This window comes from Silene latifolia, chromosome 11, assembly GCF_048544455.1.
Source record: "Silene latifolia isolate original U9 population chromosome 11, ASM4854445v1, whole genome shotgun sequence".
Taxonomy (NCBI): Eukaryota; Viridiplantae; Streptophyta; class Magnoliopsida; order Caryophyllales; family Caryophyllaceae; genus Silene; species Silene latifolia.
This window is the reverse complement of record NC_133536.1, coordinates 23,655,256-23,671,643: the sequence shown is the minus strand read 5'-3', so window position 1 is coordinate 23,671,643 and position 16,388 is coordinate 23,655,256. Positions and strand designations below refer to the sequence as shown.

General features: G+C 35.7%; 2 protein-coding genes across 3 annotated transcripts; one reads left to right on the top strand and one right to left on the bottom strand.

Moving 5' to 3' along the window:
• The first annotated feature begins 652 nt into the window (after positions 1 to 652).
• LOC141611393 (putative enoyl-CoA hydratase 2, mitochondrial) lies at positions 653 to 7,488 on the top strand. 2 transcript variants are annotated; one of them, XM_074429917.1, is made up of 8 exons: positions 653 to 935; positions 2,492 to 2,661; positions 2,796 to 2,870; positions 4,125 to 4,215; positions 4,952 to 5,003; positions 5,236 to 5,339; positions 5,422 to 5,498; positions 6,967 to 7,488. In XM_074429917.1, the coding sequence occupies exons 2-8, from the start codon at positions 2,548 to 2,550 to the stop codon at positions 7,141 to 7,143; spliced, it is 690 nt and encodes a 229-aa protein (XP_074286018.1). In that variant the 5' UTR covers positions 653 to 935; positions 2,492 to 2,547; the 3' UTR covers positions 7,144 to 7,488. The 2 variants fall into 2 exon arrangements, with proteins under 2 accessions (XP_074286018.1, XP_074286019.1); XM_074429918.1 differs by lacking the exon at positions 6,967 to 7,488 and adding an exon at positions 5,907 to 6,113 and having other exon boundaries at positions 654 to 935.
• Positions 7,489 to 12,281: 4,793 nt separating this feature from the next.
• LOC141611392 (ethylene-responsive transcription factor 2-like) lies at positions 12,282 to 14,630 on the bottom strand. The gene has a single exon (XM_074429916.1). The coding sequence runs from the start codon at positions 14,104 to 14,106 to the stop codon at positions 13,450 to 13,452; it is 657 nt and encodes a 218-aa protein (XP_074286017.1). The 5' UTR covers positions 14,107 to 14,630; the 3' UTR covers positions 12,282 to 13,449.
• Between the last annotated feature and the right edge of the window lie 1,758 nt (positions 14,631 to 16,388).

Sequence of the window (16,388 nt, the reverse complement as noted above, 5' to 3'; positions counted from 1 at the left end):
ACCTGATATGAATATGAACATTTGAAAAATAATAGTCATTATTATTATTGTTATTATTATTATTATTATTATTATTACTATTATTATTATTATTATTATTATATTACAATTATTATTAATTGTTATATTAATTATTATTATTAATAATTTTTTATAATAATAATTATTATTATTATTATTAATTTTTATAATTATTTTTAATTTTTTATAATTATCATCATTTTTATTTTTATTGTTATTGTTATTATTTCAGTTCGTTTCAACACTAATCAGCTTTTAGTTCAGTTTAACTCGATTCAGTTCAGTTTAATTCAGCTCCATTTACTTCCATTCAATTCAATTCAGCTCCATTCAATTCAGTTTAATATAAGAACGTGAACTTGATCCATTTTACTCCCTCCTATTCTAAATAACTTTCCCTATTTCCTTTTTCGTCTATTCACAATACTCTCCCTATTTCCTTATTTGACAAATTTTTATACTTATTTTAATCACCCCACCCCACAACAATACCCTACAATACTCATACTTTGTCTTATTTTAATCACTTTACCCCACAACAATCCTTATTTTAATCACCTTACCCCACAACAATACTTATTTTAATCACACAACACCTTTCTTCCCTCTCTCCAATCTCCTACCCCACTCCAATACTTTATCATATAATACTCCCCTCCCTTAATTCTCGTGTCCTCCATGAAAGGGGAGGGTTATGTAGAATAGGAGGGAGTACTACTTTATGACTTGAAAACTCCCTAGTCCCAAGTAAAATGGCGGCTATTCCAAATTTCCAACAATAGCAAGATCAATTGGTCAACAATGGCGTCGGACCACTGTCAATCGCCGATGGCAGCTTCAAACCTTCCGATATCTTATCATACAAGCTTTCTCCGAATCACTCGCGCTCCGCCGCCTCTCAGATTCTGATTTCGGTACTTTCTTCTAGTCTGTTAAACCCTAATTGTGTAATTTGTTCTTCATTTCATCTTATAAACCCTAATTTTCGTCTTAGTTTATTTCTTGTGCGATACGATGGTGGTGGATCGTTGTCTGGTTGCGCTGTTAGTTTAAATAATCAAGATTTTCGCCATTTCGCGACCGTTAATTGAACAAATTTGTTAAGCTGTGTGTTTTAGTTGTGCTAAGATTGGTCTCTCTTTTTGAGCTGTGAAGATTGTGAGGTTGTAAGCAGTGGCGGAACTAAGGTTTGTAGTTACGGTTCATCAGGGGAGCTACTAATTGAATAAGGTAAAAGCTGAAAAACAATCAACCGTCATAATTGTAAGCTTGTCAATCGTGGTGGAACTAGAATTTATCGTTACGGGGCAAAAAATATCCCAGGGAACTACTAATGGAATAAGTTAAACTGAGAAAAAAGTCGAAAATCTTGACTAAAGTTTCTTATTTTTTGTTACTTAGTGAGCAACCCGCCCCTACTAGCCCTCTTAGTTTCGCCACTGCTTGTAAGTATAAATATCATCTAGTTTAGCTGCTAAGTTTATTGGAATTGAAGATTGAAAGGTAGAATCATGCTTTTAATTAGAAAGTTGTGGTTTCTGTACTACTTTGATAACAAGCATGGCATCATCAAAAAAAGCTGATTGCAGATGATGACGATGACCAAGGTTCTGCATCCATTTTTGGGGCGTTTGTTTCGCGCATGGGTATGGGTTTGGAATCAGGAATCATACCCGAGTGGTATGGGGTTGGAACTCGATTCCTCATACCCTGTGTTTGTTTCAATTCTAAGCGGTATGAGTTTGAAACTCGGTTAACGTATAAATATGTTAAATAAAATATTTTAAATAATAATTTTTGATATTATAAAATCATGAAAATAATTTTTTGCTCAAAGAAGTATATAAAAATCGATTTACAATATGCCATAATTTTTGTTTTCACAAATGTTCTACTCATTCTAGTTTGATGTCCATGGGTATCAATCTCATACCCACCCCCCCTCCTTTGGGTATGGGAAACCCATACCTCATGGGTGGGTTTGAGGTATAGGTATGAAACCCCTATAAATCTCAAACAAACACTTTGTATGGGTTTGGCTCATTCCAAACCCATACCTCATACTTTTTTTATTTAAACCAAACACCCTTAAAGGAATGTATATTTCCAAAGATTGAAAAGGCACCATTAGTGTTGACTTGAAACTGTGTCTTCTAGGTTATTGTGTGGAAGTTTATCCGTATATTTTCCTGGTTTTATCTTGTTTTCATTAAATGTGAATTGAAGTCATAAGGCGACACTTTTTTCTTGGTCTGCCTTAGTAGAATGGCTAGCATCCCGCTTTAATGAAATAAATTTTAGCCTTCAACTCTTATTTCCCATGTTTCTCATGTGATGTGGTCGCAGCCTATGAATCAATCCTTTGCACAGTATCTTGATTTATATTGTGGGGGTGTTTCCCATAATCAACTCTTCTGATGTTTGATTAATTTAGACGATTCTGTTGACGGATGAATTCCAATCGTGTTAGGTATTGTTGAGCTTAACCTAAATAGGCCAGAATCCAAAAATGCCATTGGGAAGAATATGCTAAATGGTTTGGAACGCAGTCTTAAAGTTTTGAATGATGATTGTTCTGCAAAGGTCATGATGATACGCAGCTCAGTTCCAAAAGTTTTCTGTGCTGGTGCTGATTTAAAGGTACTGTTATAGCAACTTCAGACTGTTAGGATCATTTCTTTTATATAGGACCAACCTGGCCTATATGTTCGTTGTCTCGTTTTGGGATTTGGTTATCTTGAACTCAGGGCTCACTCAGCAACGTGTTTATACAGGAAAGAAGGACAATGTCTCCAATGGAGGTCCAGAGTTTTGTGAATGACTTGAGATCTGCATTTTCCCTCTTAGAGGTCAGTTGTCCTTTTATGCATCTTCTTTTCCTGTTGCACTCACGTTTCACTATCTAGCCAATACTTTTGCACATTTACGTTAGTTCTTGCTACTCCGTCAATCTTGTATTTGACTTTTCTTGTTTTATAACCTATATGTGATACTCGCTAAAGTAGTGTCTGTGACATCAAAAGGCTATGAGTGACATTATACGGTGTAAGTTTTTTACTTAAAACAGGGTTTATACTCAAAATATTTACCAAAATGGAGTTGGTTTGAAAGGGTCAACGTCATCAAAGGATGATTTTTTTCCCTTTATAATTAAGCGAGTCGCTATGTGGGACAGCGACTCCCCTCTCTAGTTAACTAATTCTAAATCACTTAAAGTCTGTTGGGCATAGATGTGCTATAGATGTGCTGTATGGATGCAGCGTGTACACCCAAAGGAAACAAAACACTTTCCTAAAATCTCTTTCAACAAACAACCTAAACCTCAACAATAAAAACAACCAAAATTAAATCCCAAAAAAGCAGCAAGAAATGCAGCAAGAGTATTAATGGGAGTGGCACAAGTGCACAACTCTAGGTACATCAACAAAACAAAAGAGACTTCGTTAACGCAAGAAAAGTGGGTATGAAAGTTATGATAGCTTTGGATGAAAGTAATACAAGTTTTTATGCACTTAATTGGGCACTCTGCCGTTTTAGAATGATGATGATTAACACAATGATACTATTTTTGGCTGTTTCGTTACTGTCCCGTTGACACCGCAAAGGGAATGTTGTATTTTGCTATTATCCTGCTGATTAGGGTAAAAAGACGAGGAAAACAAGGGGGGAGAAAAATGTGGATATGCAATTAGCAAGCTTTACTGGTTGCTCACCATAGGTAAACCTGTGCTAGTGCTTGATCTTGGTGCCTGGTGGGGCTTATTTTGGCAGTCTCGTGTAAACAGATAAGGTGATAGAATAGAGAAGGGAGTCACTATGTGGGACAGCGACTCCCGTTATTACAAAAAAGAATTGACACTTTGAAATGTGGACCCATTTTGTGTAAATAGTTTCAAATAAACCCCACTGCTGTAAATATTTTGGATTTAAACCCTATTTAAGCAAAAAAATCTTATCCATAACTGTTTATTGATATCGTCTTACTATTTGCTATTGTACATTGAAGAAAACATATACCCTTTCTTAAGGCTTTAGTTTTTGTTCTGTAACAACCTCAAATATGCTCACAGTGACATGCAGGAAATTTCTTGAATACATTTTAGGCACTTCCTATTCCCACCATTGCTGTCATTGAAGGAGCAGCACTTGGCGGTGGACTAGAAATGGCCTTATCATGCGACCTCCGGATATGCGGTAAATGAGATATCACTTGGGTACTTTTCTAGTTGGAAATTTTGTATTCTTGTATGTATATCCGTGGGGCAAAATCAAAACTTTTGGTCCCCTTTTTGTTCCAAATTTCTATCCTTGAGGGGATCCCCTTAGGATATGAACTCAAGTACTCAACATCTTTTTGAGACATATAATGCTGTCATTATATTTTTGACATATTTAGTGTTTTTTTATTTAATTTCAAGAAATTAAATTATTTATTCTTCTCTCCTTTATTGCACTTTTTTACTAACCACTTTCTTATAGATTTTACTTGGTTCATTCCGGATCCTTAATTCTATTTCCGTTTTTAAAAATCGTTCTAATCTTTTCTCTCGATTTAAATTTTAAGTTTTTATAAAAGAAATCCGGAATTCGATTTTAAAACCCCTAAGTTTACCTTGACTTTCCATTACATTTTCGTTCTTCCCTTTTGTTTTTCATCTTCTCTTTTTTATTCGCATTTTGAGGCGTGCGTTCACCCATGGACGGTTCGAAAGGATGATTCATGTCAGCCGACCCCAAATCATTTTGGGATTAGGGCTCTGATGTTGTTGTTGTTGTATAATGCTGTCATTACCAAAAACTGAGAGATGTTTTCTGGGGAGTACTTGGCAACCAAAAAAAGAAGCGTAAACATTCTTAACTTTTACGCGCCAATATTATTGTTCAATGTAATAGTCGTGATGTCTTCAATTGGCTGTTTTTGACTGGTTAGGAGAAAATGCTGTGTTGGGCTTGCCCGAGACTGGACTTGCTATAATTCCTGGGTACGTTATCTTAACTATGGCAGGGCCTATTTCATGCTGCCCATGACTTTTTCTGCCTATTATACTGCATTGGCTTATTAGTTGCTCGTGTCTGGTGTGACAGAGTGTAAAGTATAAAGCATACAATATATATACATGGTTAGTGGGAAATAAAACATTGTGTAGCCACATAAAACTCATTTCGTGAAATCCAGGACACCTCATCTTTGTGTATGTATCCTCTTTGTCACAGAGCAGGGGGTACTCAACGGCTTCCTAGATTGGTTGGAAAATCTGTTGCTAAGGATCTTATATTTACTGGTCGGAAAGTTTCTGGCGCTGAGGCGTATTCTATGGGTAAGTCGAATCAAAATTTTGCGATTTCCTTTATAAATTTGTGGTCTTTCATAAAAGACGTTAGAAGTGGGTTTTGATACAGGTCTCGCTAACTATTGTGTGGCTCCTGCATCTGCTTATTCCAAGGCTCTTGAAGTTGCAAGGGAAATAAATCAGAAGGTACGTTAAGAATTTGTTTTGATACATTTTTTAGGAGGAGAGGGGCGGCGAGAGCAATAGAGGGATCGTCAAGGGAGGGGATTGGGAACGAAGTTGGTGATATTTCCTCGAGCTTAAAAACGGAATTACTTTTTCACATACGGATTTTACTCTTTCACATACATTTTTTCATAAAGTTTCCATACCATACCCTTTTTTTCTAAACCTAAAAAAATTAACTCATACAAAGTATATTTTTCCCTAATATCGAATTTAATTACCCTAAAAACTTGAACAATGGATTATAATTCTTCAATTAGTGAAAATAATTTTGTTTATTAATAATTATATATACGTTCTATTGCAATGATTAGGTAATTTTTAGTGAAATTAAAAAACTTAGCCATTATTATTAATTGGGGCTTACAGGTGGTTGCAGGCAAGGTGGTTAGGGTGGTTGACGGTTGTTCTGAGTGTGAGCGGTGGTTAAGAAGGTGGTGCGGTGACGGTGGTGCGATGAGGGTGGTCCGTTGGTGAGGAAGGAGGATGGCTGGGTGGTGCGATTGGTGTGGTCGGAGTGTGTGGCGGGGAAGTGAGATGACGGCTGGGTGGTTGTTAAGGGCGTGCGCGGTGGTTAGGGGGTGTCTGGTCGGCAGGGACAGGGATGGTGGTGGTCAGGTGGGTAAGAGAGATGACGGGATTGCGTTGTTGCTGTGTAGTGTTGTTTATTTTTTTTTTCCTTTTTTAATACTCCCTCCAATTCATCATAATGATCCCCTTTGAGATGGGCACAATACTTAAGAAAAATAAATAAAAATGAATAAAGGCAAATGTGGGGTTTGTTGATAGGAGAGAGAGATGAATTATTAGGAGTTAAATAAGGAGTTGTGGGACAAAACATTAAGGAAAGTAATAAAATAAGAGTAAAAGAGTTGTGTGGGGTTTGGTAATAGGAGATAAGGATGAATAAAATAAGAGTAAAAGTTATCAAAAAAGGAAAGGGGAACATTACTTGAATAATCCGTTTCGGGAAAGAGGGAACATTATAGCGAATTGGAGGGAGTATTAATTAGTTTGTTCTTTTCTATATGATTAGCTAGTGTGAGGTTTTCCGGCGACGAGATTGGCCGGAGTTGGTGAACAGGAGGGGTGAATGGAGCAAGTGGTGGGCTCGTGTTAGTGACTCGGTGGGGAAGGGAGATGTGGGAAGGGAGAAAAAAAATCAATTGGGTGAGGGAATGAAAAAATGACAAGGGTAATATTGTAAATGACGTATGTGAAAGAGTAAAATTCGTATGTGAAAACGCACATCCCTTTTTTATATGCAGGGGAGATTCTAATTTGCCTTAGAGGAGAGGGAAAATGGATCCCTCGAACCCAAATATGTTGACCTCTCTAAAGGGACGACGATGGTGATGGTAGATAGATGGTCTCTGTTGGTTTTGTGAGTCCAGGTTTGTGTTGATTTCTCTCAAAAATGTGTGGCCAGGGTCCAGTGGCTGTGAGAATGGCAAAACAAGCGATCGATGAAGGATTTGAAATGGATATGACATCAGCTTTGAAATTAGAAGAAGACTGCTATGAAAACGTATTGCATACAAAAGACCGATTAGAAGGCCTAAATGCATTTGCACAGAAGCGGAAGCCAATTTACTCAGGTGAATAGAAGATTCAAGAATTTAGTGGACCTTACAAGTCAGTCTCGTATGAGGTGATTTAACTCATCTTAGGTGTACCATAATCAATTATGGAGCTAATGAGTTGGTTTAACAAGTAAAACTGTTTCATATATTCTTTTCTACTACTCCCTCGGTCCCCGGACATATGTGTTTGTGTTACCAAGGCATTTAACGGCAACAAAACTAAACTTAATTGTATATAGACTTATTAAGAGTTGAAATTGAATGATAGAGATTGGGTGGTCAAGTCAAAGGAAGGCAAAGTTACGTACGGTCTCCTGCGTTGACCTTTTCTACCTTTCTTTACTTGCACGTCACCTCTCATTCTAGGTCTGACATTCAACTCTTTCTGTCTCAATTATTTGTTTACATTTGATTAAAAAATTCTCTTACAAAGAATATATTCCCTTCATCTAAACCAAAGGTAACAGTTGCTTTATCACATTTGCCGAGACATGTTTTGAAACATGAATATCTTTAGTTACACATTACTAAAAATTATAAAAATTTCATATTCTTATAGCATTCATAATGATAAATCAAATAAAATTTCATATGACTATATTTTGTCTTATAGATTAAGAGTAATATCAAAGATTCCCTACCTTTGATTTGGATGAAAGGGAGTAAAAGGTAAAATAACGATAGAATCGTTGTCTTTTTTCTTTTTAGTTTTCATTTTGGTTTTTTGACCGCTTCCATTTTTAGGGTACATGTTAGAAAACTGGACGGTAGCAAGTATCAAATGGATTCAAATCAATTAAAATATAAATGCTTTGCCATCTTTTATGCCAAGTTCCGAAGGATCATATTTAAGCCCTGTTCTTTTTGACTTAAAGTCACTTAATTTAAGTTCACTTCAGATCCAATAAGTTCAGTTTAGATAAGATCCTATAAGTTCAGTTCAGATCCTATAAGTTCAGTTCAGTTCAGATCTTATAAGTTCAATTCAGTTCAGATTCTATATGTTCAGTTCAGTTCAGATCCTATAAGTTCATTTTTGATCCTATAAGTTCAGATCCTATAAATTCACTTTATAAAAGTTATATACAGAGTATTATTTTTAAAAACCGACGCAAAAACATTTGACGTTATTAATTATTCGATACATATATACATTATTATTTTTAAAACAAAATTATCACTCTTCTCATTATTTTTTATCGTAATGTAACCGTAGTATAATGTATGAACAAACCAATATATATAAAGCGGAAAAATGTTATTATCTTACCTTTTATTTTAGACTATATTTTCTTATCAGTGTTCTCTCTTGGCTGCGCAATAATTTCTTGTAATTTTTTTTGTTTAATCTCAATAAAAGTTTGCGTAGTAATAATAATAATAATAATAATAATAATAATCATAATATTATTATTATTATTATTAAATTAATTTAAATTAATTTAAATTCGGATCGTGTAAGTTCAGTTCAGATCCTATAAGTTTGATTCGAGATCCAATAAGTTGATTCGATTCGAGATCCTATAAGTTCGATTCAGATCCTATAAGTTGATTCACTTGATTCGATCCTATAAGTTCATCATTCAGATCAGATCCGTTTCAGTCCAAAAGAACAGGGCCTTAGTGTTTTGCTTTCTTGTATTCCTTCTATTTCCATGTATTAGATGAAATACTTTTCACGCACATTCAACAAAAATATAAAAGTAAAACGAATAACTGAAAAGGTAGCTAAAAACTGACACGCTAACTGAAACATGAAAAGGTAACTGAAAAGGTAGCTGAAAATTAGGAATTGATAAGGTAACTGATTATATAAAAATGTGTGTGGCAAACTAGCTGAAAAGATACCTGCTTTTGGTAAAATGACGTAAAAGAATGTGATAATTATTTAATATTATATATTAAAGGGGTAAAAAATGGAAGATTATTCATTTCAGATACCTGATTTTTAAATGCTACCCGAGGTAGCATTTCATTTCAGGTAACTTGTTTGGTCAAATAAACTACTTACTAAACACTTGCAAAAAAAATCAGGTAACTGAAATCTTGGTCAGTTAAACTACTTTAGTCAAATAAGTTACCTAAAATGTCTTGATAAACAGAGTCTTATTTCTATTTATGGGTTTTTAAGTAAGCAATAATCTTCATTTTAATGGAGTCTAATACTCCTTGCATGATGATTGATGAGTGATCTACTGACTACTATTTGAAAACTCGTCATTTTTTGTGGGGTTTGAGATGGACGAGGGTTAATCTTTGAGCCTCTGCTGCATTATTATTGACAAGTGGTGTCGAACTTGTTACTACTTAAACAAAAGCAGCAGTTTCATACCAGAAAAAAAAAAGGTCCACCACTTAAAAAAAAATTCCTCTCTAGAAACCCCCAAAAAATCCCCAATTCCACCGCCTATCTCCGCGGCCAGTCTGAAGCAGCTCTCTCGCCGGCGACCTCATCATCAAATTTTACAGGTCGTCGGCGAGTGTATTATGTCTATCACTTGCTTTCCCGACGGCAGAGAGGTTGGCTCCATCTACTCGGATTCCTTTTTGTTTTTGTGGAATTGCCTCTCTCTTTCAGATCAGTTGTCCTGATTAATCGTGTTTGTCGTCGGCTATTTCGTTGAAAGTTTCGTTGCGGGATAGAGTTTGATTAGCTAGTTGTTTAATCCTGTTTATTTGCTAGTTTAATCCTCACTTTTACCAATGGATTATCAAGCTTTACTTCTGAATCTTTGTGAACTGTTTGTTATGGATGATGTTGGTATGGATGATGATGTTCTTATTCACTGGATTATGAATATGGGAGAGCCATCGATTTATAACATTTATATGATGAAAGATAGGGGTAATTCCCTTTTCAAAGAGGGAAATCTTTCTTTAGCTGTTAGCCTCTATAAACAAGCTCTTCAGTTCTTCTGTTTCCTCGGAATTCCTTGTACACGTGACCAGCAGGCTGCCACTTCCCTTGCCCTATCTCTTGTTCTCAATTTAGCGGCATGTGAGTTAAAACTCTCTCATTACAATCAGGCGTGGTGTTATTGTAATCTTATCTTGAACTTTGATCCTTGTAATGTGAAAGCATTCTACCATAGAGGTTTAGCCTTTTAGAAATTGCATTTCCTTGTGGAAGCCCTAGATGATTTTGAGCATGCCTTGAAACTTGACCCAAAAAATAAGGACGTGGCACGTGAGCTTCATTATGTTGTTGATTGTCTTGCTTTAAAACCTAATGAAAAGCGGGCCGCCTATCATTTTGACCCCTTGAGCAATGACAAAAAGGGTAAGAAACCTCTTCTTCAGGTTGAAACGGACACTAAGGTTGATGCGGATGCTAAGTTACATCCCCTTGTTGAAGCGGGTGAAGCCTCTTGTAGTAGGGGGCTTTTGTTGAACAATGACATGGATTGTGATATTAATAAAAGTAATAGGATCTCAGATGTGGTTATAGACTCCGACTCCATTGCTAAGAGCTGTCCTCCCTCGTTAGGGCAATGTGCTAGTCAACCTTCTGCTGCCACATCTACAAATTTTAGCTTTTCCAACAAAAAACATGCCCACAAAAAATTATGTATATCTTCAAGAGACTATGACAACTTGATGTCAGGAAAGAATCTGCAATTTTATCATCCAAAGTCGGGGGCTTATATGAAAGTTTGCCCCATTTCTTCTAAAATTTCTATCTTGACGGGAACTCCCCATGATAAGCCATCTTGGGAAGTAGTAGTTCCCTCCGTTTCTCCAAGGCCTGTGAATCTTTGTCCGTCAACGGACTTTAGGCGGTCTGAAAATTTGGATATTTTTGTTGATGAGGAAGTTAGTCATCTTAATGTTAAGAGACCACATTTGTCCCCAAAGGAGAGTCCAAGTCTTAACAACTCGGTTTGTGAAGTGGCATCGCTTGTTAGCACTCTTATGGAGCCCTCTGTGCTGGACGATTCTTCTTCCTTGCAGAATCAGACTCCTTTTGTTTTCTCTGCATTGAAAATGCAGGAGGCAGGTATCCGATGTAGCAGCTCTAGACGATCGGTGAATCATCCTACTGCCAGCCATCGTATGTCTCGGGATCGAGTCCAGTTAAAAAATAAGTCACTAATGTTGGTTAGAGGTTTTGTTTTTTGCAGGTTTAAACCCAAGATGCTGGAAAAGAAGACGCTAAAAATGGTTGTGAACTATAAACGGAAACATGAATGTTCAATTCACTTCGACAACCTTTACCATTCTCCGCTTAAGAAGCGTCGACTGTGTTGTACTTTTACTTGTGCTAGTTTCTTATCTACTAGTTTAGGGGTCTCTCTAGGCCCCCGATTTGTTTTGTAACAGGTTTGTATGCACTCGGATAGTTTGAAGTCTATATATAAAAATAGTACACTTTTGTAAAAAAAAAAAAACAAAAAACAAAAGCACCAAATATCTAAATACAAAAAAAAGGTATACAAATCGTTTATGATTTCCATTTGACCAACATTTTTCTAACACCCACAAGTAGACTTGACAAAATTGTCCATCCAAATGATCAAACATGTATTCGACCTAACCTGACATTGGAACTGAAAATTCGAGCTTAATCAATATCCCGAATTGATCCTACCCAGCATAGTCTGACCCGAATTTTTATTTTTTTACATACAGATCATTAACTTGATAGTAATTGGGTTGGATATAACCGGAACTTGAAGTGAAACTTTTATTTTTTTCACATTGATCATTACCCCTAAAACTGGATAGTAATTGAGCCGTAAATGACACGAACTTAAAAGTGATCTAACCCTACTTGACCAGAATTTTTATTTTTTCCACACTGATCATTACCCCTAAAACTTGATAGTAATTGCGCCGAAGATAACCCTAACCTGAAATGATCTAACTCGACTTGACCTGATTTTTTTTTTTTTTTTTCATATTGATCATTACCTCTAAAACTTGATAGTAATGGAGCCGAAAATGACCGGAATCTGCAGTGATCTAACCCGACTTGACCTGAATTTTGGTAAACTCAAGATTAATCCAGTTCAAACTGATCTGACCCGTTTTCGACCCAATCCCCAAGCAGAAGGTCGACCTAATCGGGTCACCAAAATTTTTCCTCAATCACACCTTATTAATCTTGACCCTCTTTCACCCTCCCAAGGAGAAGGTCGCGACCTAATTCACCAATCCAATCATTTTTTTCACTTTCTAATATTTCCAATCATTTACCACATTCACTACCCCACAAAAACCTATATCTTACTTTTACAATTATTATTTACTAACATACTACAACTAAATTATTTTATCATTTTAATAAAATAAAAACTATTCAAATATGTTAAGTAAAATAGTTTTATAGTGTACATTTAAAAAAAAAAGTTAAAATTTTATTGACGATAAATAAACTTTATTGAAAACATGATTCAACATTACCAACGAGTCGATTTTGAAATATTAAATGCAAATATTACGAAATACGAGTATCGGTTTTGAAGAACGTATAACTCGAAACAATTTTTTCTTTTTTTTTTAAGAATAACTCGAAACAATATTACCAACTACTTGAAACAAATAGTATCAACAAATATTAACTCGAAACAAGTATTGGTTGCTTATTTTCTCATCTTCCAAAATACTAAAAAAAAAATTAAGTATTGGGTTATCTCGAATCATCTGGTTCCTCATTTTCTCATCTTGTTCCTCATTCATCATAAATCATTAATCATTCATCATAAATCCTTCAATTCATCATCATTCATCATAGATCGTTACTTTTTTTCCCCAGATCGTTACTTTTTTCCCAAATCAATTTACCCAGATCGTTATATTTGTTGATGTAAAATCGTTGAATTGCATAATCATCATCATCGATCTTCAGCGCATCAATCTTCATCAAGCATCATAAAATGAACTCAATTTTCACACAAATTTTTAAGAGCAAGAAATACAATGATCTGGGTAAAATTTTGACGATCTAAGTCAATTAAAAAATAAAAGTGCTTTTTGTATGCTCATATTTTTTAAATTTCTGATTTAGTATATAATTATATTTAGTTCCTTTATAATTACTTCTTCCCATTTTTGATGGTATGGCACAAATGGAGAAGAACAGACTAATTTGGCAGAAGCTACTGGCTTTTTTCTTTCCTTCTTGTCCTCTTTATTTGTGTCCAAGCAATCAGAGGATGCCACATACAAGGTCACCAACAGATTGACCTTTCTTATTCAAGGTCACAAAATTGAACTTTTCTTATTCAAGGTCACCAAATAAGTCTTCCTAATCCTTGTACACCTATCACTAGTACACCTCTAGGTGTCATATTATAAGATGACTCATTGTCTACTGCGTTTTTAACAAATTAGCTTAAATAGGCATCCCCCCTGCCTAATTGCTGTTGTCCCACCAACACATCCTTCCTCCTCTTCGGAGACTGGTTATCCGATAAGGAGGAAGACGACGATGCAGTCCTCTCAGGGGCCCTTCGTTTTGCTGTGATTCGGATTGGGTCAGGTTCAGGAGAGTTAACCCGAAGAGGGAAATTAAACAAGGCCTTGTTTCCCCTCATTCGTAAGGCAGCCCGGTCATAGGTCAATGCCGCATCCTCAGCAGTCCCAAATGTCCCCAACCAAACCCGAGCGCCATTTTTGGCAGGGTCCCGAATCTCGGCCGCATATCTCCCCCACGGCCGCTGTCTGACTCCTCTATAACGCTTCTCAACTGGAGGGTCCGCCTCCACCACAGGAGACCAGGTCTCCGTGTCATACAGCAACATATCCTCCGAAACGTCCTTGTTAAATGGCAATTCGCCCCAGTTATGCTGTCTCACTCCCTGATGATGTTTCTCCGGTGGGTCTGTGACAGGAGACCACCCCGTGTCAATGGCATCCTTTAACACGTCATACAACAACATATCCTCCGAATCGTCCTCTTTTAACGGTAATTCACCCCAGTTATTCATCAGGCAATCAGACAACCCGCTGAAACCAATGCCGGCTTCGGAGTTACTTGTACTCATTTTCTCAGCTTTGAGCTTAGTAGTGGGAATTTATGTTCCGGTGGCTTCGGAGTTACTTGTACTCATTTTGGGTGTTGGTTCATTTAGCTTTGAGCTTAGTAGTGTGAATTTATGTTCCCGTGGTTTAAGGGGGATGAAATTTTGTATCACGTCCCTCCTATTTATATGTTATCCAGTAGAAATTTCTAGAATAGTCCACGGCAAAATCGTGAAGCTATGTCCAGAATATTATCTAATACAAATAAACAAATAAATAGGAACTCCCACTTGCAGCTTGTGACGAAAAGTGTCCGTCATATATAAGCCAGAATTTGTGATAGAGTAATGCTTATTCTAGAAAAATCCGTGCCTAGAAAGTTCTAAATACATATAAGCAATTGTAGCGTTGCTCGACAGGTTGCCATGCATGTTGGCTAATGGCTATGTTTGCCGACTTATGAAAGCCAATAAAAATAGGACATGATAGAACTAACCTTGTGTTCTAAAGTAGCAAGTGTAGAAAGTTCTAGATATACATTAGCAAGTGTAGAGGTTGTATGTTTAGAAACTTCTAAATACATATAAGTAAGTGTAGAAAAGGTGGTATGTCTGCAACTAAGGCAAGTGTAGAGGTGGTATTGGCTCTGTTTGCCGACTTACAACTTTTAGAGCTTACATATAGGATATGATGGTAGTAACCTTATTTATATGTAGACCTCACAAACGGGTTCGGGTTGGATCGATTTGGTTTAGATCGGGTTATTTTAGGTTTGTTGCAGTTTGTGTTAGTTCGGGTCATTAATTCTTAAGTGGGATCAAATATGTTTATACGGAGGAATAAGTTAAAAGTAGAACATATTTGGAAAACAAATGATTTGTTCTACTCCCTCCATTCAACTCCACGCTACCATTTTTTTTCAGTTTTGCCAACACGTCTTTTACGTGCTAAATATCGTTAACTACGTATTTGCAAAAAATATAAAAGTTAGATATTTTTAACATACTCGTAACGAGGAATAAAATAAGATCCCACATAAATATATTTTCACTTATGTATTGGGAGAAAATTGAAATTGAATGCTTAACTATAAATAGTGTACAAAATAGATAATGGTAGTGTGGAGTTGAATAAAGGGAGTATATGCTAATGCTGGATGATATTTAACCGCTTATATCATTAAGACAGATATATTTGTCTTAAGAAAGACTATATATTAAAACAATTGATCTCTTTTAACACGAATAATACGGCATATATTAAAACGGGTTAACTAATACTCGTATCTATAAATGGAACAAATATTTTGTTAATCCCTACGTATTTTACTTTTGTTTATAATTTAACATATAAAACCCGTTTTAAGTTTACCATGCATATGGCTTCATTTCAATCAAGTTAATTCGGACAATTCAGTTGATGGATGAATTTCTATCTTGTCCGAATTGGATGCTCAAGATTTGATTAAGTAGCTTTGAACTTCATTATCTGAATTGGATGCTCAAGATTTGGGCTTAGTAGTGAGAATTTATGAGGGTTTAGTAGACTTGTTTAGGTGCTTTAAAGATATAAAGAAACTTAGTATCATGACCTATTTATATCTTAGATTATTCAATAGAAAATTCTAGAATTATCCACGACAAAATTGTGAAGCTGTGTCTATAATAATCCAATAGAAAAATATATGGACTACAGAGTACTAATGCTTATTCTAGAAAATTCTAAGTGTAGTAGTCATATCTAGAAAGTTCTAAATACACATAGGCGAGTGTAGAGGTCATATGTCGCCATGTACGCTACGTTTGCCGATTTACAATTTACAAAGCCTATAAACATGACATAGTGTGAGTAGATATCTTAAAAAAATAACCCCATTTGAAAAGGGTCGTGCTAAAGATCGTCGACACTTTACTAATTATCGTCCACAATTAACACATCTTTCTAATATTGCCCCCCATTAACTCATTTGTCTCTCTCTAATCTTTCTAAAACAAAAAAGATGGTTTTTGCAAAAAAAAAAAATCGTACTTTAATTTACGAACTTTTCGATTAAAACGGTTTTAAACATATCGACTAATGACGGTAACAACGATCAAGCTAGTAACAATGTTCAAGAGATATGTTTACGTTTCAAATTTATGATTTGACGAACGGATTAACGATTATCAATCCACGCACCCAAAACTAATTTAAGACGGAAATTAATAAAAAAAATTGTTGAAAAATGGCCTGGACGAAGAAATTTTTCGTCCAGACCATGGTCTAGACAAAAATATTTTTCGTCCAGACTTAGGTCCAGACGGAA